Below are 21,681 nucleotides of genomic sequence, written 5' to 3' on the forward strand. Positions count from 1 at the left end.
AACTTAAATGATTTTAGCAAATGGTTGCAATATAACAAAGAGTGAAAAATTTAAGGGGGTCTGAATACTTTCCGTACCCACTGTATATGGAAAGTTACTTTTGAAAGTAATGCATTACGTTACTTTCACATTACTTTTTTGTCACTTGGGCTGGACTCGCTTAGTATTTATTTTTTAAAAACCCAAAAGTTATATTTTTGGCAACTGTAAAGGCCCTTTCACACCATAAGTGAAATTATTAAGCGTCAGGCTAAAGGACGTGCCTCAGCACATTACTCCCAATTTCTGTCAACAGAGTGATAGGAGAGGTGTCAGTGAATAAATATGAAAACAAAGTAACTTGCATTACGTATTTGAAAAAGTAACTCATATATTTTGTTTTAAATTTATAGGTAATGCATTACTTTAGTAGTTACTTGAAAAAGTGATTACTTTTTTCAGTAATCTGATCTGATTACACTGTGTGTGTGTGTGTTTGTGTGTGTGTGTGTGTATATTAGTGCTGTCAAAATGAGTGTGTTAACGCAATTTTCCAGTTTAATGGCGTTAAACATATTTAACTCAGTTAATGCAGGGGCAGGGCTGGGGTTGGCCACCCCACTTTTCTACAACTGCTTCGGTCTCTTTTTTTCTTGACAAAAATTGTGTTTATTTAGACGCGCAAAATGTCTTTACGACCACGTCAAACGGGAGACGTTTCAGACGCGCACTCCGCTTCGCCTCAGCGCCAGGTGCAAGTCAAACGAGCATGGAAAACGGTACAGGTGACGAGGAGCTTCAGTACAACAGTGAACTGCGCTCATATGAGATATTTTCAGGACATATGTCAGTAAAAACGAAATGTTCTGTCCTGTCTGCCGTTATACTGTGCTTGTAACACGTGCTCTTCAATTGCACGCACAATTGCACCGACGTGCTGTATATCATTTCATATTAAAGAGCAATTATATATAAAAGGCTATGAGAAAACACGATGCGTGTCAGATCCGCATCACATTTAGCAGCAGCAGCAGCTCTTAAAGAAATAGCAGCCAATAAACCTAACGCAGCTGCTGTGATGTCTGTTAATCAAAAAACAAAAGAAAAAAGAGGAAATCAGTAACTTTTGAAGCTTTAAGGATTCATCCATATTTAATTTAGAATTTAGTGTTTGATAACTTTATTCAATTTCTGTGTATTTCTTACTTGCTGAAGGGCACAGGTAGCTGCATATGACATTTATTATAATGGGTTTTATGTGAAGATTGTTTTAGGTTAAAATAAAAGTTGTTATTTTTTAACGTCTAATAAATGTTAAAATTGATAGCTCTCATTTACACTGTAATGTTGAATGGCTATAATCAATGGTCAGTTTCATAGAGACATCAGTATTATTGGTATCAGTGATACTCGCCTTAAGTAATAAAAAAAAAGGTGCCACTGAACAGATATTAAAAATATACTGTCTTTATGTTGTTTGTACATTAATTTGAATATTGCATGTGAAATTATTATATATATATAATAAATAAAAGTATATTTAAAAACTTTAATGTTAGGTTCTAAAATAAAAAACAATTATTATATCAAAATTATATTTTATTTATTATTTATTATTTTCAGCGACACCCGCACTGTTAGGAAAGCCTTGTTTCTGCATGCCACTTAATGATGACCTCAGCGTGCATCATAAGCTTGTACTTTTGACTGTGAAAGTTTTTAATGCTTTTGCATGCCCAGGTCTGTTAGTAAAGGAGAAAAAATGAAATGTGGGGTTTGGGGGGGGGGATTCAGCAAATAATAGTGGTGTAACGTCAAAGGTTTTGCTTGTCTGTGAGACAAATTAGTATTTGAGCCGCCTTTGACTTTCTGGGGAACTGTTGGGATTTGTATGGGGGGCGTTTCCTTGGCAAACGTCCTGGAATGTGTGTGAATGAATGGCAAGGCCGGTGTGAGAGGGACTCTTTGGAGCCCTGTCCTTTGTCCACCCAGGGCAGAGCTGCCAGGACGCATCAAATCCGTTCTGACATCCCGAGAAATGAAGGCGAAAGTGGACAGGGCTTGTAACACAAGACCCTCGCTGAGTTCTGGGAACTTTTCCGAATTGTGTGTAAATCAACAACTGCTCAATATCACTGCGGGCAGCCGCTGGACTGTCTGACCCACTCTTGATATTTCCTGGGGTGCAAAACTGTGTCTGGTATGATGGCCAAATGCAGCCAACTTGTGTAGATGATGAAGAACATGATAGTATTCCAATTAATTGAACAAGTTTAATTGTATGTGTGAACATTTCTAAGTATTAAGGACAGTAATTAAGGCGTAATGGCATTTAATTGTTGCTGAATATGTTTACAGTGTTTAGAAAGAGCCCTAGGGTGTACCTGTATTCCATAAAATGTTTATTGTAGGCAAGGCTCAACAATAAGGATGGCCCAAGGCCAGATGGCGGTACTCACACTTGTTCTGTTGGGCCAGTGCTGCTTGTCACAAAATATTATGTTTGTTTGTTATGACATTTAGTTTTCTGTCACATGTCCAAAATTATTGTTAATCGTGCTGATTTAAATATGCCATTTAATTTAATTTAGCTTTAATTACATTTCAGTTCAAAGCCATGCTAACGTTTGAGGAATGGGCTGAAATGTAAATTATTATTTACTAGCTCTCCATGGCACATTTAAGAGAGAAGTAGCAATACACATTTTTTGGTGGTTTTGCATTAATTTTGAAGTTCGAAACCTTCGTTCCCCATTTATCAAATTTTTCATGTGAGCTTGAGCTTAAGAAAGGATGCTACAATGCATCCTGTGTGTATGCTGCTTGATTATGATAATCATAATCATGATTATTTAACATGATTAGAAGTGACCAAAATCATATATGAGAATTTTTTTTTTTTTTAATGAAAGAGATATAAATATATTTTACTGGAAATAAGTCCTCACTGTGAGAATTAAACACAATAATTCTTACTAGCTACTAAGGCTATTCAGTCAAGAGCAGTGATTGTTTTTTTTTTCTTGTTCTTTTGTTGTTTGATTCACATTAAGGACACAGACAGCAGAATGTTTATTAGGCTGCTGTCACTTTAAGACCTATCTAATATACTGACACGCATCCAATTTATTTCTCCAACTGTTTATGTTCACGTAAGACATAACTGACTGTGTTTATGCGAATACTCTCTAAAACAGGCATTTTGACTTTTTTGTGTGTGTACATAAAGGATAGAAAACTAAAATCAATTAATTGCACAGCCCTAGTATATGCCCCCTAATCATCAATGTCATTTGCTTCTGGATATGATGGTGGTAGTGTGACCAGTTCCCTGGTAAAGTGGGGTTCACTTCAGGTCCAGTTTAGGGATAAGAAGACCTGTTATTACAACAACCTGTCTCTCTTCATAGCTCCCAGTTTCTTTTAGTTTTTCCTAGAAAGCTGATGGAAGCATGTGTAGAAGTGTTGAAGAGAATAGTATAGTCTTCTGTTCACATGAGAGAGAGCTCTTTCACAACACAGGTTTCTATCAGCATCTACATTCCCTCGCAGGGCTCTCAGGTCCAGCCATCAGCAGGTCAGGTAGAGCTACAAAGAAAGATAGCACAGAGCAGTGATTGTGCCACCTACCCAAGAGCCCCACACCTCAAAACCAGACCCGCACGGAATATGCAGACTTTTCATGCACTCTTATTGGGATGATATCTATGTACTGTGGATATAAAAGTGCATTATCAAATAAATGGCTTGTTATCCAATGACCCCCATGATGGGGGTTTCAATTCTGCGGAAAATTGAGTTGTGTGGGCACGGGTCCTCTGCGGGCCTGCTCATAACACAGATAGGGCATGAACTGACTCTCTTCCCCTCCTCAAGCACAAATGTCCCAGTTGTGAGGCTGACATTGCCGTCCTAGATTCTGGAGAGTTAAAAAAAGTGATGTTATGCCTATGGCTTTGTGCCATAGAACCTCTGGCAGTCTCCATTTCTTGCCTTAACCTGCCCTCTTGTTGTAGTGCCATGGAATGTTCTCCGACTCTGGAGATTTTTGTGTAGTAATTGAGTATAATTAATTCTACTTTAATAGGATCTTTTTACTGGCAAACTACTAAGACCAGTGGAATTTATTTCTGGAACTTTAATGCAAATTCCTAATATAGAACTCTGTAAAGAGATTGTCTCTTTGGAGCAAATCGGGCAACTTCTGGTTTTTAGTCCTAAAATTTAACCACTATGCCACACCACCCCCTTTCATCCTCCACTTAAACCTTAGAATGAATTATTCATTTTCAGACCTTCACAGCTGTCATGCCATTTCTCATGAGTGTCGAGAACGTCCACTGTGAAGACACTTACGCGTCAAGCTGATTTACATCAGAGCGTTTCTGCTAAGCATGGCAAACTTTGTGTCCTGCGTGATTCAACACAATGTGAAAGTTTGACACCAGCTTGTGATTCTGAGGGTTGGAAGACCTTGCAAAGTTCCAGCTCTTCAAAAGCTCAGTCGGCAAAGTGTTTGCCCTGGAGTCTCAGTGTGTTCATGAAAATAATCAACTTGAGCCATCATATTTATCAAGTCTGATCTGTTTCCGCTCTACTTGTCTGTGTTGTCCCATTTCACATCTAATAGACACAGCAGTCAGTTCTGAGAGGCCAGTCTGAGGCCATGGGTTCAGGAAATGAACAGCTCCTTTGGCTTACCCCATATGGCTCGAGTAAAAAGCCTCTGACTCTCTGCTTTTTGTTTGAAAAAATGCTGAGCCAAAATACCTGCATTTCAAAACAAACCGCATAAGATGTTCCTCCATGATTCTTGATAAGATGAGGCAGGCTTGTTTTGGGTTAAAATCCACAAATAGGCAAAGCTTCCAGACTGACGCTGCAGACATCTAGAAATGTAAGATTTGATTCTTGCCTGAGACTTCCAAAAAAATGTGAGCTGCCAATGTAGCTATTTGAGGCATCGTAGCTACTCGGGACTCTTAGATTTTATTTATTTTTTTAGGAAAGTTTCCATAAATTTACCAGAAATGTTCTACCCCTTTGCAGCCCTAAATGTAGGCAGCTGATAGCAAGGCTTTGCAGCAGAGTTTACCTCTCATACATAAGAGCAAAGAGTTGTTTTCTTAGTTTTACGGGATGCTTTCATGCACCCTGATGAAATGGTCATTGCTTAAGTAATGGCTGCCAAGCTGTGACTTGACATTTAAAGATACTAAGGGGGAAATGTAAACTACTCAGTCGCTGGTGCACGGTTTATTCCAAAAGCACCACATGCAACTTGGCTCATTCTTTATTGGGCCACTTGTGCCTCAAGTGACAGCTTCCCCTTCTAAAGTGATATGTTTGCACTAGGGCTGGACAATAATTCAATATCAATATGTATCGCGATTGCACTAATGGCTGACAGTGAGGACTTCACTAAGACAAGATTCTGGAAGGAGATTTACATCTGAAGCTTTTGAGGGTGGTGCTTGAAGACAGGGCTGTTACTCACCTGCGAGAGGTCTTGCTTTGATTTCGACATGTCCTAACGAATACATCCACCCCAGACAAGTAGCATTTTCATTTGTCATACTTCTGCAAACATCAGATCATATGAGTGTGGGTGTCTGTGCCCAGAGGACACTGTTTTTTGTTGCCTGAGCTTGTACTGAAATGAATACTGTATATATTCCCCTTATCACCCTCTGTTTCTTTTTTTTTAATACGCCTCATGAAGCCTTGTAAATTTCAGACTTTAGTCTCTAATTGTGCCACAGCTTGAGCAACACAAGGCACTTTTACAAGGTTTTGGTTTGTTGGCAATCTCACATGTATTGGAGTTTTTATTTTTCCATTCTCTTTATGACCACACATGGCCTCAAGTGGGGAATAATGAAAGTGTAACTGTGTTCTGGTATCAAAATAAGCTGATAAAAGTTATTGAGTGGCTTCTTTATTATTTGGCTGTAGCCTGCATCTTTTCCAAAAGTGTTGTTCTTTAGATGTCAAAAGTTGCTCTTTCCACTATTCTCTCCATCTCTTTAAAGTTTTCTGTTTTTTCCCCCTCTCAGGTTTTCAGCGTTGCATCATGCTGCTCTCACTGGCACTACAGAGTTGCTCTCTCTGCTGTTGGAAGCTCAGGCTGTTGTGGACATCAAGGATAGCAATGGTTAGAAGTTAGAACTGCCTCCTCATTACCTTCAGCTCTACATTGAGTAAAACTATCAACTGGTTGTGATTTACTTGCATATTAATCCAGGACCTCATAACTGCAGCCTGATAGAAGACCTAAGCCTTTTGTTCTGTTGACCTTTACACAGCAGGGCCATTCAGAAATCAATTAAAGGGATAGTTCACCCAAAAATGAAAATTCTGTCATCATTTCTTTCTCTGCTGAACACAAAAGATGATATTTTGAAGAATGTTGGTAACCAAACAGTTGACAGTAGCCACTGGCTGCCATATAATTTTTTCCATACTATAGAAGTCAGTCAGTACGTTTACATGGACAACAATATTCCAATTTTAACACCATTAAGACAATACTCTGATTCAGAATATACCGTGTAAACAGATTTTTGATTACCTTAATCCGGCTAAAGTCATACTCGAAGTAAACACAAATCGAACTAAGACATGTGAAGTATTCCTATTTTAGTCGCATTATCGAAGTGCAGTATAAACATGTACACACCTTAATCACACTATTACCGTCGTGTAGGACTTTTCGCCGCATTTTGCGACAGGATACACACACGGCAGTGCTCAACCGTTTTGACGGCAAACAAAAGGGCTTCAGCAACGCCGTCGTCTGCTTGCACGTATAGCATGACAAATAATTAACTGCACTTGAAGCTTTCGTAAAATTACAAATGAAACACCCGATACTGTATATGGCATCATAACAAAGACGAACTATGTTTATACGTGAAATTCTGGAGGGGATGTTGGATGGCGTCGCGTGGGGACGTAATGACGTGTGCCATTAATTGATCTATGTACTATAGGATATAAAACGGGAACATGAAAAATATTGTAAAAGCAACTCATGTAAACACCTTAATCATAATATTGTCTTATTTAGAATAAAGTAAATAATTAGATTGCTGATGTCCATGTAAACGTAGTCAGTGGCTACTATCAACTGTTTTGTTACGTTCAATTATGTTCAACAGCTGAAAGTAATTCACACAGGTTTTAAGGGTAAGTAAATGATGACAGAATTACAATTTTTGGATGAACTATCCATTTAAGTGAATTAAATTACTAATCAGTTTCTTAATTTAAATGCATTGGAATTGAGGTTGCAAACAGGACACAGAATAATATAAATTTAAAGTTTTAAAATACCCAACATATCAAGTATTTCTTCAAACATTAGATTACATTAATTTGCATTCTAACTCATGTATTGAAATGGAGCCAATTCTTAAATTTTGTCCAGTCTTGTACAGAGCTTGCATAACTGTGTGTCAGAGATTTAATTCAGTATGATTTGCTCTGCAGGCATGCGGCCGCTGCATTACGCAGCATGGCAGGGTAAAGCTGACTCAGTGCTCATGCTGCTAAGATCAGGGGCCGCCGTTAACAATGCGTCTCATGACGGGCAGATTCCACTGCACCTGGCTGCTCAGTACGGACACTATGAAGTGGTGCGTACCCATTAGACCAATAGTTCCCAAGCATTTTCCCCCCAACACTACACATTTTGCATGTCTCCTTAAATAAACACACCTGATTCAACTAAGGCCCCGTCCACACGGAGATGCGTTTAGCTGTATACGCATAAATTTTTTATCGTATAGGCGTTTCGTCCACACAGATCCAGCGTTTTGGGAGAGTGAAACCGACATTTTTTTGAAACCGGGTCCCAGAGTGGATAAATCTGAAAACGCTGCCCTTGCGTTTTCGTGTGTACAGCCAATCCGTATATTTTCTGAAACGATGACGTCATCAGCCCACGTCTCGCCCCTAGTCAGACACCGCTACGACACGTAACAGCAACAAAAACATGAACAAACACTGAACGATTGTCTTTTTATTAACTAACATTAACACAGATTAATAAATGTATTGTTCCATGTTCGTTTGTATACCGCGCGCAAGGTTTATGCGCATAGTCCAAGTCTTCTTCTCTGTTTTTAGTGTATCTATGTGGCAGAATTACAGCGCCACATGCTGGTTTGGCATGTATACTACATCGTTTTGTGTCGGTTTTGTGGTTTCGTGTGGACGCAGATATTTCTTGAGACGAGGGGGGAAAAAAAGATCGGATAGGGAAAGCTCTGGCTTCGTGTGGACGTAGCCTAAAGCTCATTGTAGAGACTCCAAGAGCTGAAATGGGTGTGTCAGACAAAGGAGACATGCAAAATATGAACCACTGCATTAGACCACACCCAGATGCTTCAAAACAAACTGCTGTGAACAAACATGTCACACAGAGCAGAGCAGTTTACCACTATGTCTTAAATGGGCTGGCCTGACAATATTTTTCTACTGAAAATTGTTCCGTATTTGCTCTGTTTATAAATTTGGTTCCAAAAGCCCACCGGGAAAACTGGCCAGTCCATCCCTGTTTGAGAAACAGTGTTGTTGGATACAGCACCTGTGAATCAACTGACATCACCTCTCTGAAATGCAAAGAAATATGATATCTGCATTGCAACATCAACAAGTGGCCCCAGATGGGTTTTTGTGTGTATTAGTGATGGATCAGAGATAATCTGCCTGATTATATTATTATTTTCTGTCTCATGTCACATGTGAACTAATAAATTGGTACAAAAAATCATCATTCTTCAATTCTTTCCCTCTCTGTTTATCAGTCTGAGATGTTGTTGCAGCACCAGTCGAACCCGTGCATTCTAAATAAGGCTAAGAAGACTCCTCTGGATCTGACCTGTGAGTTCGGCCGAGTGAAGGTCAGTGAGCTCATCTCTGTAGGGACTTATCAGTGTTTCAGTACTAGTGTGTTTGTGCTCATTCTTCATGCGAGATGTCATTCGTTACATCACTGTCACTATGGTTACAGTGATCTCATAAATTACATCTGATGTGAGGGTGAATCTCACAGAATCTGACAAGAACATGTCTAGGTCATATTTCACCTTAAAATCCAAAGAAAAAACTTGCTTATAAGCTGATTTGTTTGGGACATTAAAAAAATTACGTGATTATTCGAATGATTCAATTACTCATAAATAATCACATATCTGGCTTGAATTGTGTCAATGGTATTAAATTTGCTTACTGTGGGATTGATTTTTTTAAAAGTAATTAATTTGACAAAATATACTATATTCCTCAGCTTATACTTCATAATTTAAATAATATATCAAATAATATATCAATTACAGTTTAAATAATAAATCAAATTATATGTATATTTATATATGATACATAGATTGATAGATAGATAGATTGATTGATTGATAATGCAAAAAATGATTTTAAAATTGGCTTAAAAAGGCTTTTCTTTAGGCAAAATATAAATGTTTGATTTTGGGGAGAAATTTGACCAAGTTCTTGACAATTTTTTTTGAGAATACAGATAAGCACAGTCCATGGAGACACCTGTCTGTATGCCACAAAATTCTTTTCCTCGTCTCTCCTTCTGTCCTGACTGTGATTTGTTTTCCCGTCTGTCTTTGTGTGTCATTCATTCATGTACCGGGTGAATAAGAGCTCAGATTTCAGTAGTAGCTTTGTTTTACATGTTCTCGCACACACATGCCCAGTGGTGTGTGATTTCGCTTCAGCTGTGTATTTAGGCATTTTCAAGGTGTTACTTTAAAGGCAGTGTGTGCATGGCTGGTATTTAATCAGCTGCTGTATTGAGGTATCAGGGTGCGGCTGAAGCAACTGGATAATGTCTTTCTCGCCCTGCGTGTGTGCTGACGCGCAAGAAATCCACTCAGTACTGCCTGCTTTGGGTGTGCCTTTAAAATGCACAGCAGTGAGGCTGTCTTCAGTGTGATCTATGATCGATTCAATATACGGTCAATAGAGTCATCATGTGTATGATTATAGATAGAAAGATGATAACTCGTAATTACTGTTTTCCACATTTTTGAATAACAGTAAAGTCATACATTATTTTGCTCAAAGAACGTCATGATATTTTTCCATGTATGCTGGCCATTTGACTGGTTTTCATACATCTTATTCATTTAAAAAAAAAAAAAAAAAGTTTTTTAATTTTTTAAAGACAAATCAAAAAAATTGGTATTTAATCAGCTGCTGTATTGAGGTATCAGGGTGCGGCTGAAGCAACTGGATAATGTCTTTCTCGCCCTGCGTGTGTGCTGACGCGCAAGAAATCCACTCAGTACTGCCTGCTTTGGGTGTGCCTTTAAAATGCACAGCAGTGAGGCTGTCTTCAGTGTGATCTATGATCGATTCAATATACGGTCAATAGAGTCATCATGTGTATGATTATAGATAGAAAGATGATAACTCGTAATTACTGTTTTCCACATTTTTGAATAACAGTAAAGTCATACATTATTTTGCTCAAAGAACGTCATGATATTTTTCCATGTATGCTGGCCATTTGACTGGTTTTCATACATCTTATTCATTTAAAAAAAAAAAAAAAAAAGTTTTGTAAAAACATTTATGTCCACCATTAGAAACAGTGGCAGACGTCACAACCTTGGCGCGTCTCTCAACGTTTGGCAGCTGTGCAACATTTTTCCTTTTTGCATAAAGTTGATCTTTTTGCTGCTCTCACTGTTTTCTCTACTTCACTCCACACTATCCACAATTCCCAGTGCAAGTCTGAAGCTCGCCTTCCAATCTGTAGAAAATGAAAGGACTCGTCTACTCAGCTCCACTGACTGTGCTTCAGTGGACACACACCATTAGTGTTTGTGGCCCAGATGTTTTTGGGTGTTAATGGTCACTGGGACACATTAGTACGACCTCATCCTCACCTGTGAGGCCTCTGAGAGCCAACACTCACCTTCCCAAGAGCCCTCTGTCTGTGTGTGTGTGAGTGTTTTCACAACTCTCTCGTCTTCCCGCCCTTTTCTTTTCTGTCCCTCCACTTCATTCAAAAATCTTGCTCTCAGTTCAGTTTAGCATTAAAACTGTACATGGCATTAGCAGAAGTGTTTGTACCTTACTTGTGTACCATATATTCTGTTTAAAGCCACAGTTTGCAGAAGAATGGTTTTGTCTAACATTTTGTTTGCCTGTGCTTTAGGAATGAAGTAAAATAGTGGTAGTAACAGAATAATCAAGTAATTTTATTCATATGTTGAATTAGCTTTTATTTTAAGTTTAAGTTTGAGTCATTTTGTTATGTGCTTTCCTAATGCTTGTTCATCTTTTATTTTAAGTCATTTGTATTTCAGTTTTAGCTTCAGTCATTTTAGTATTACATATTACCTATTTCAGTTAGTTGCCAAGGCATAATTTTGAGTATTTAATCTGATCTTTATGTTTTATTTGATTTAAAGGGGTCATATGATGCGATTTCAAGCTTTCCTTTCTCTTTGGAGTGTTACAAGCTGATTGTGCATAGATAAGATCCCTGAAGTTGCAAAGACTAAAGTCTCAAAACCAAAGAGATATTCTTTATCAAAGTTAAGACTCTGCCACGCCCCCCTAAAACGGCTCGTTCTAACACGCCCCAAACATATCTACCTCACTATGTGGAAATATTAGCACAATGCGGCCCAAATGTGCACGCAAAGAAAGAAGGCATGGTGTCAGTAACCGCAGTTAGTGTTGAAGCAGCATGTCAGGGAGACGCTGTGTGTTTCCAGGCGAAAGCAAAAGCACTTTATTTCACCTTCCGAAAGTAGATGCATTTAGGAATCTTTAAGATCACTTACAACAGAACAGCAACACATTTTATGGACGACCGTTTCGTGAACCTAGGAGAGGAGGTAATTCTGACTTTGCTATGACAATCTGGCGCTTCTGAATCAGCTACTGTTTTGTTACTAGTTTAAGTATTTGCTATTGACTGTTCAAATGCAGAGTTTTGCGCATCATGTCTGTGTGTGTGTGAGAGAGAGAGAGAGAGAGAGACACAGGGTCACATCACAGTGGAGTCAGCTGTCTTAACCGTGGCTTGTGTACTGCAAACACATATTCATCACTGTGTCTGTCACGAGACTCTGTTCCCCTTTCAGGCTCTGTCTTTACATTTATTTTGAAAGATGAAGCTCGCGATTATGGTAAGGGGCGTTACATTTCCGACGAGTGCTTGCGGTGTTCGGCCAATCACAATGCACTGGGTCAGCTGGCCAATCAGAGCAGACTGCGCTTGTCGGAAGGAGGGACTTTGTAGAAAACGAAGCGTTTGAGAGAGGCGGGGCATAGAGGACCTACAATAATGTACAGTATTTGAAAAATAATGTGTTTTTTGAACATTAAAGCATGTCAACATATTCTGTTACACCAAATACACAAAATAATGATCTTTAAAAAAGCATCATATGACCCCTTTAAATGACTGAAATACCGATTTTTCAGAGTTTGTTAACCATAAAAACACTGGTGCAAAATACGCCAATGATCTCTTTCTCTTTTGTAGGTGGCTCAGCTGTTGTTGAGCAGTAATATGGTTGCGTCTCTGTTAGAGGGAGATCGGAAGGACGGGTCAGACTCAAACTGTAACACTCCTCTGCACCTCGCTGCTCGCAACGGACACAAGGACGTCATTCGGTGAGCTCTTGGAAACCTCTTGTGTGTGTGTAGCACATCTGTAGGCATCAGTCTCAGCTGTGTCGAGCTGTCCTTTCTCTCTGGAGAGATGCGTGTCTCTACACTTCTGTTTTTACACTTCATTTGATTCTTCAGCTAAGGTGTTTTCCACAGCTGTTAGTACAGAAACACTGCTGATATAATGTAAAAATGACCCTTGTTATACATTGTGATTGGATGACCCACATTCATAATTAATATGCACACCTGTGAACACACATGGATTGAATTCTGAATTGATGCACCAAGTTGCAGCATTGCTTGTTAGCAACTCATACCGTCCCTGGTGTATTTGACTGTTTCTTCAGATAAACACAAAGAATTAACAATAATCCATCTCTGTGAGTCCATGTAATGAGGGTGAATGAGTGGCCAAATGTTTAACACCTTAAAAGCACACATGGACATCATGACAATAATCCATACGACCTCAGTGGATGAGTAAAATCTTAAGTGAAACAATAGGTGTTTGTAAGAAAAATGCTATTTTTTTTGTTGTTTTGTTTTATAGTATTCTTATACTGTATAGGACATTGTGAAGTAGGTATGGGCCGGTATGAGATTTTGGCAGTATGATAACCTTAAGCAAAAATATCACGGTTTCACGGTATCACGGTATTGTCGTTACAGCTCTAAAATGTGTTATTTTTAAATGACTGGGTAAAAAAAAAACTTTTTTCTGCTGAACACAATATATTTTGTTTTTGAGCAACATACAGAATATTAGGAACAGTAGAATTTGTTTATTTTTTCTTTTTGCACTTTTGATGTTATTTCTAGCGAGAAATCAATATTATAGTAATTAAATATTCGTTTAGTTATCACAAAAACTCGTTCTATTTTGTTGTAGATCATTAAACCGTTACGCTGCCTCAGAAGCCTGTCCGAAATCTGTTTCATGAGGTGCCTTCGTGCAAAAACGCTGCCTGCAAAGTCATTGCCTCATACGACAGCGAAGGCAGCACGTCAGCTGCCTAAGTTTTCGTATGCAGCCTTTGTGTTCATGTGCTCATGTCATGCTTCACAACACTCTTAATGATACTTCACAACACGCTTATATGAATCTTCTTAACATGCTTGCATGACACTTCTCAACACTTTGTGATGTTTACAAGGCACATAAATAATGCTTTGAAACGCACATCACGCTTCGCAACATTCTTCATTATACTCTTATGTGACACTTCGCTACGTGCTTACTTGGTGCTTTACTATGCACTTCTGTTTATGTCAAACATAATCTGTAACCTCTCTGGAACGCTCGTATGGCAGTAGGCTGGATGCATTGGTTTATATTTCATAAAAAGCTAGTCAGATGACACCTTACCACAGCTGCAATTAATGATTAACTTAAATATGACATATACTTTGAATATAGTTGTGTAGGTTTTTTTTGTTTTGACATAAAACACACCCGCTGCGTCATCCCAGCAGCTCAGCAGACAGACACTGTACCCACACAGCAGAGGATGAGACTGGGAAAGTCCTGGTGCCAACAGACAGTCAGTGTTCTCTCTGACTCACGTTCCCCCACATGATCGTCCTGAGGGAGAGGAGCGTCCCAGTCTCCCTAAATATGTGTGAGGATGTCTGGGAAGAGTGCATTTCTGAGTGGATTAAACACTGCTGTGACTCATCACTCTCATTTACAAGGACATACGGCACTTTCTGTATCAGATATGATATCGGAAGCCCATTTCTGCCATTTCTGAAAAATATTTGGTAAATCATAATGATGAAATAAAAAGTCATAATTATGACATTAAAAGTCAAACTTCTGTGTTGTATATATGACTTTTTATGTCATAGCAAATCATGCTTTGGTAAATCATATTTTTTTTACGAGGCAGAATTAGGCTTCCATAGATATTTGTATGGTAAAAATATTTCTTAAATATTTAAATGAAGTATATATTTTATATAATAATCATGGCAGTATTTATTATATTGCATTTCATTTATGATAATTTAAATATTGTATCAAAGTAATGGTAGTGTAATTAAAAAAAATTTTAATTACCAAAAAAAACTCACATTACAGTATGTGTGAGAATGAGAATAATGGCACAATTCCAAAAAGTAAAATAGAATCTGGAGATAATTTTCACATTTGACATTTGTGCATTGTGATTCATTTTTTCATTAATTTGCAGAGTAATGACATGACTGTCTGTGTGTGTGTGTGTGTGTGTGTGTGTGTGTGTGTTTCCTACGGCTGTCACACTAACAGAACCCATCCTAATGCCTGGCATTCCCAGTGCAGCACTGAAAATCCATCCGGCATTTCGACAGATGAGCGTCTCTGATTCCACCTGATGTGTGTGTGTGTGTGTGTGTGTATGTGTGTGTATGTGTAAATTCCACAAGTCTGTGTGTATTACAGGCCCTTCAGTATGTAAATATAACACAGAATGCTAAAGAGGATGTCGTCTGCTCTCTGTAGAGTAGTAGTACACTATTGCCGCCAGTCCATTCATTGAGTTTCCATCTCTTTCTGTCTCCAGGCTTCTTCTAAAAGCAGGTATTGACATCAACAGAGCCACTAAAGCTGGCACAGCCCTCCATGAGGCCGCTCTCTATGGGAAGACAGAGGTAGTGCGGCTACTCCTGGATGTAAGTTCATCTGTTTTTTGGAGACGTCTCTATTACAGGGGTCACTGTCCTTTCTGACATTAAGTGGCTTTTAATTTTAGCTTTTGAATCAATCGCTGTCCAACAGAACATTTTTTGTAACATCCTGTCACATGCTTCTTTTTGAACATTTTGTTTCACAAGCAACAAAACTAATATGTTTATGTCCTCTGTATTTTGTATGTGGATCGAATCCAGAATCATTTGAGGAGGAATCAAGATGCATTAGTGATTCGATTTTTCCACACTGAATGTGCTTCTGCTATTCGACAGACAACATTTACCCGTCTTAATGTTTGTTTCTTGTGATGGCAGAATGGGATTGATGTCAATATCCGTAACACTTACAATCAAACAGCCCTAGACATTGTCAACCAATTCACCGCATGTCACGCCAGCAAAGACATCAAGCAGCTCTTACGAGGTGAGATGCAATCTGACATTTATTTTAAGACTGCACTGACTGTATCTGATCTCCTTAAGCCGTCTCGTGAACTGTAGCGTGTGTCTAACAGTGTGTATGTGGAGTGTGTTTGTGTTCATACTGCATATACACAGTATATGAGAGTGTGTGCATGGTGAAGTTTGTGTGTGTGTGTTTGGGAATGGCCCTTCTTTGGTTTGTAAATGGTTATGGGAGACATCTAAGCTGTCATTTAGTAAACAGCTGTTTAAACTCAGAATTATATAACCTGCTGCTTTCTCTGGCTAGTTTTGAGCACATGAAAAAGACAAAAGACATCTCCTGTGTGTGTTTGTGTGCAGATGCATACCACAAATCTGTGGGGCCCTCCTATGAAACATAAGACGGGGCTCCACCCCGTACAAGTACTGACGTCATATGTGAACATTTCTATCAGAATGAAATGTTAACAATGACAATCATGTTATTTTGGGCAATTTAGCTTTCTGTTTAGTACCGTTTATTAATTCCCTTTATAAATGTGGCCTTTAAGAATGCACCTTTTTTAACGGTATCATGCATGATTCCTGCAGGCATACTTTTTTAAAATTTAAACTGTGCTTCACACAAAATCCACGAGGTGATGCATGGGCTTGCTTGGGTTGTGTTATGAACTGTGTACTTACACAATTCAGAATGCAACTTGTGGAATCAACTTTACTTCCACAAAAGCCAAATGAACTCTGAAGTCTAGTGTCAACAGACTCAGTCCACACTAAAAGCTCTTAGTCTTTGTAAACACACTATATATATATATATCAGTGACGCATGTCCTGGACATTAATGAGTGGGAATGTGAAACATTTCATGTGTGATCTTCATGCATTCTGTAACATCGGCAGTATTTATTGCCGCTTTGTACGGGTGGATATAAATAAATATTTGAAGTGATTGTTGATATGAGACACTCATTCTGTTTGTGTCTTTGAACTCAGGCAGTAAACAGACGGCTCTTATCATAATGAGCACAGACAGGCCTGTCTGCTTTAACCAGAGCTGCTCTGTGTGTGTATGTGGGCCACAACGCTTCCCTAAACCTCTGACAGACTCAGAGAGTTCATTATTGATTCAGTGAGCCTGCTGTGTGTCCGTGTGTCAGCACATTCCTTCCACTGGAATAAAATCACAGAAATGACACGCTGAGAGCTTTCAGATGGCGGGACCTCACTAGACTAGTTTTAGGAACACTAAGCTATAAAATATTTTGCATTTGCATTTTTATAACATTTCTCCAACAAATTCTCATGAATAAAAATACAATGGGGAAGTGTACTTAAATAATGAAGAAAATCAAGCACTATATAAATTACAGTAATAGTAATATATTTTAATATTATACAATTTTTTACATTTTTAATATATATTTTCAAAAGAAACTGGGGGGAAATGTGATTAAATATACAAATAATGTTTGTAATGTGGACAAATCTCAGTAGACCTACAACTTTTTTTTTTACAAATTAAAATATACAATTAAATATTAATAATATTCTGTGTGTATTTATAGCCTTTTTCTTTATAAGGGATAGGAAATACAGTTTGTACCGTATAAAAACCATTATGCCTATGGAGAGTTCCCATAAAACATGGAAACAAGTGTGTGTGTGTGTGTGTGATAAACCATTTATCACCTTTAGTAAGAATATACAAACATTCCTGTGTAAAACCATCTATGTTTCAGTATTGTAGTAGTAACTCTGAAATCTTTTCATGCCTGTCTGCTAACACTCCAGATGTTGTTGTGATTAATGAGGAGTGTAGAGAGGTGTTTGTTTTGGAGGTCGCATGCACCTTTGACTCTACTATGGAGGAAGCTTTCATGACTAAAGTCATTAAATATCAGCCACTCCTAAATACCATTTTTGAGACCGGTTATATACCGATTACTTGTTTTTATATTTGGCAGCTTAGGACACACACACACAGGCTGGTTGTAAGAGGGCTTCAACAACTTAGGATGCCCAAAAAGAGGGCTAAACGGCTAGCAAAGTACTGTGCTTTGTCCTCTATCATAGGCAGCCGTCATATATGGAGGAGACGCTGTTATTTATACCCATAACAACTGAGTGATATGCTTAATATTGTGAAGACTTGTTGCACGCCATTGGTCCATGATTTTGTACATGTATCTAACTGCATCTATAATATTTACGTCCTTGTAAGTTATTTCTCTTAAGTGGACTTAAATAAATTGTTCAAATGTGTGTGTGCGTGTGTAATTTTCTTATTTCTTCCTTTTGATTTTGAGCTGGACAATTTCATGAGATTTAGCAATGTATTGTAATGTACAGTAGGTGGTATCTTCCAGTATCTGAACTCTCTGAACTATGTGAATTTCTGTTTTTGATTCAACACATATATGTGTGTGTGTGTGTGTGTGTGTGTGTTTCCAGAAGCTACAGGAGTTCTTCAGGTCAGAGCTCTAAAAGACTTCTGGAACCTTCACGACCCCACGGCCCTCACCATACGCGCCGGTGATGTCATCACGGTACGGCCGCTTACATGACTTCATAAAACCTCTTCACAGTCAGTGTGTGTGTGTGTGTGTACGTCTGCGCTTCTCTTAAGCACTATATACCAAACCCCGTGTTCCTAGTCAGTCTATTCAACTAGCATTTCAGAAGCAGTTTCACTTGAACCGAGGCCAGATTTTTCTCTCTTTCCCCTACCACAAGTACTTTTTGTTCATCGCCTTGGTTTTTTGAGGGCGCTAAAGATAAACTCACAAGTGTTTACTTGTGAACTCAAACTAACCTACATTTTCACACAGCATTGTTTCACATGAAGTTGTGGGCAGAGAATAAGTACGGTCTAAGGGTCATTTACTGGAGGGTTTAGAGATGTATTTCATGAGCTGAATGTTCTCGCTGTTGTTTTGTCGTCGGGCCTGCAGCTATTATATGCTTTATGTGTGTTTGCTTAGGGTGGGCGGCTGGGGTTATGTTATCTAACTTTCAAAAGCTTTCAGATCATGCATTGTCTCTGAACTCCCGATGTCCTCCTCTGTTTTGACTGGTTGTCAAGGATGAAAAACGGCTGGATTAAAAATCGAGCGGGTTGCATTTGCAGCAGTACGGGTGAGATCACCGTGACGTCAGTGTGTTCTGCTGTTGTGATTGGCAGGTGATAGAGCAGCACGTGGACGGACGCTGGAAGGGCCACATTCATGACACCCAGAGGGGAACAGACCGAATTGGCTACTTCCCCCCCTCCATAGTCGAGGTCATCAGCCGACGCTCAGGTACAATAATAACTTGAATTGTAGCAGGTTGACCAAAGTTTTGAAGCTTCACAGCCCGTGATCGCTATATGTTTTCGTTTGATGGATTTTATTACAGCCATTAACCCTGCAAATAACATTGTTTCCTTTACTGAATCAGTAACATGCTGACAGATGTTACCTAGACGTGTCTCTTTCTTCCATCCCGCTGCTTCCCATGTAATAAATGTTAATCTCTAACCTCCATCCGCTTGCATTAACCCTCTGCTCCTGTCATGTGTGTGTTGTCCTGTAGGGGGCACCCTGTCACGACACGCCTCTCTGCCCACCCATAGGCAGCAGCTGCTCTCCAGGTCCGCCCTCAGTCCCAGCTTGAGTCTGAGCGGGGGCGGGACCCCTCAAACTGACGACTCCTACACTCTGTACACCGCTAACCCACACTTGGTCCTCCCACACGCCAACGGTCTGAGCACCAACCCAGGTATACCCACTCGGTCCCATCTCTAAGGGTGCTTTCTCACACGTTTCCACCTGGTATTAAGATGTTTTCAGTGATCCAATTACAAATGGTCAGCTGAGACTCATTTTTTCCACCTGGCTTTAAAATGGATCTCCTGTGACCACGGATTTTCTTGAGACACCATTTCGTCACGCTCTGCATCACTTTTGCGGGAGTGCTAAATGTGTTATATGAATACTGTTGACTGAATGATCCAATGTTAGGTGGTTTACAAGTTATTGGGAAAGGAAGCAAATAAAAAGGATCTAGAGAGCAGCTGCGCTTTCAGTTTTGTTTTGCTACAACACAGCAAAGTTTGAATCGCTTGATTTGGTGGTTTTCTTACAACACGTCCAACAGTGTTAGGTCAGTAAGGCTGTTTAAATGCATTCAAACATATAAGCTTCTACACTACAAAAGCAAAAAGGTTAAATGCTTTTTTGACTATTTCTTCACGTGGTTGAACGTGGATAAGCTTAAAACCTTTTAGACCCCAATTGTGCATGTATATAATGTTGTCCACTTGTGATCGAATCGGCGAAAACACATCTTAATACCAGGTTTAAACAAGGCATAAAGCTATTGATGCGAACCTGAGTGTTTAACGTCAGAGATCAGTTTGTTCTGAAAGCACTTTTCTGAACTCTGTTGCACACCAGTGACTGGTATGTGTATGGTACACGTTTGTCCTCGCTACACGTGGTCTCACGCTATTTCACCATGGTTATGAACGCAATAGGTGTGCATTCAAAATGGACCATTCGCCAAGCACTTTTTTAACATTTGCAGGGTAATGAATGGTTTAAACCCCTCCTCAGCTACCACACGGTCGATTTTGTGTTTGCAGACATGACGTAAACATGCACTATCGAATGATGCAAGCCTGCAACTTCCCTCCAAATCTGACATAACTCATAACGTAAATAAAACCTGTAGGCTTACCATAGTGAAACAGGATAGGACAAGAACCTGGTTTTGAACCACAGATTTGTTGCTATTTTATGTAATTTGTTCATTCTTAACCACTGCTAATGCAGTGCAATTCTAGTGCAGCTTTAAATGTTTATACTCGCATGTAATTAGATCCTTAAAAACAGTTCCTTGGCTTTTAATATGGGTTGGCAGTTTGACCAAAATCGTATATACAGTAACAATTGCGATTAAGATCACAAAATTTTTCTTTTTGCTTAAATAAATGGTTTATATATTAAATAACCATGTGGTATTGCTGTTTTGAATTAAGTACTTCACTTATTTTCTAGATGTAAACAGGGTTCCCACTCTTTCATGAACACCAGATTCAAGGACTTTCAAGGACTTTTTAAAGCACTATTTATTTAATTTCAAGCACCTATCAAATTCACACCCCAGCATATGAAGCATCATGAAAGACCTGTTACAGTACTTAACTTTTCACTTACACTTAACATTTACATTAAAAATTTCAGAGTAATGAGGTTTTGAATGTGTAGGTTTCGAGCCACCACTTTGAGCAGTCGTGTTCAGAGGAATTTAAATAAATCCATCGAAGTCAATGGAGTTCACACTGGTAATATTCAAATACAATTTTTCAAATATTAATAAAAATATATATTCTTGCATCAAACTGGTTTTTGCTGTAATTCTTGTAAAAGATTTAAATTTGAGAGATTTTCTCAATTTTTAAATTAATAAAAAGTAATTAAACAGGGCTCTGCGCGTACTTCAATTTAAAAAAAAAAAAATAATTTAGGAGCACAGTCAAAAATTTCAGGAGCACCTTCTAATCAATAATCAAAAATTCTGATCAAATATTAGCCTCCCCCTTTACGAGATGATATTTGACTCCTTAAAGTGATTTACAGGGAATTTAGTTTTTACACCTTTGTAATGGCATTTTTCTAACTTTATTAAAAGTATGTCGTCTTTTATGTCAAATTCAAAAAAATTTATATTTATAAGCTTTTTAAAATTTCTAATTAAAACAACAGAATAAAATCAAGTAGAATAAGAATAAGTTACTAATCAAATAAAATCATTATTAAAAAAAAAAAAATTTGTACCACAGAGGTGGCACAGAAGAACACAAAAGTGGCTTGTAGGGGTATTTTCAGATGTTTAATGAAGCTCAGAGGGGGCATGAGTGGAATTAAATTCATAAATTCATGTTGAGGTTAATAATTTAAATATAAAATGTTGAATATAGAA

The 21,681-nt window shown here is 38.5% G+C and overlaps 1 protein-coding gene across 5 annotated transcripts in view; it reads left to right on the forward strand.

The window, feature by feature from the left end:
• Positions 1–21,681, forward strand: part of caskin2 (CASK interacting protein 2) — a 74,273-nt gene that overhangs the window by 42,424 nt on the left and 10,168 nt on the right. For 3 of the 5 annotated variants that reach the window (XM_016556112.1, XM_016556111.1, XM_016556113.1), the window contains exons 4-12: positions 6,036–6,133; positions 7,471–7,616; positions 8,790–8,885; positions 12,512–12,642; positions 15,186–15,294; positions 15,628–15,736; positions 18,169–18,263; positions 18,899–19,016; positions 19,291–19,476. In XM_016556112.1, the coding sequence (XP_016411598.1) occupies positions 6,036–6,133; positions 7,471–7,616; positions 8,790–8,885; positions 12,512–12,642; positions 15,186–15,294; positions 15,628–15,736; positions 18,169–18,263; positions 18,899–19,016; positions 19,291–19,476 (1,088 nt within the window). The remainder of the gene's footprint in view (positions 1–6,035; positions 6,134–7,470; positions 7,617–8,789; positions 8,886–12,511; positions 12,643–15,185; positions 15,295–15,627; positions 15,737–18,168; positions 18,264–18,898; positions 19,017–19,290; positions 19,477–21,681) is intronic. The other 2 variants (XM_016556114.1, XM_016556116.1) reach the window with 2 other exon arrangements.

Source organism: Sinocyclocheilus rhinocerous, unplaced genomic scaffold, assembly GCF_001515625.1.
Source record: "Sinocyclocheilus rhinocerous isolate Xijiao unplaced genomic scaffold, SAMN03320098_v1.1 scaffold647, whole genome shotgun sequence".
Classification (NCBI taxonomy): domain Eukaryota; kingdom Metazoa; phylum Chordata; class Actinopteri; order Cypriniformes; family Cyprinidae; genus Sinocyclocheilus; species Sinocyclocheilus rhinocerous.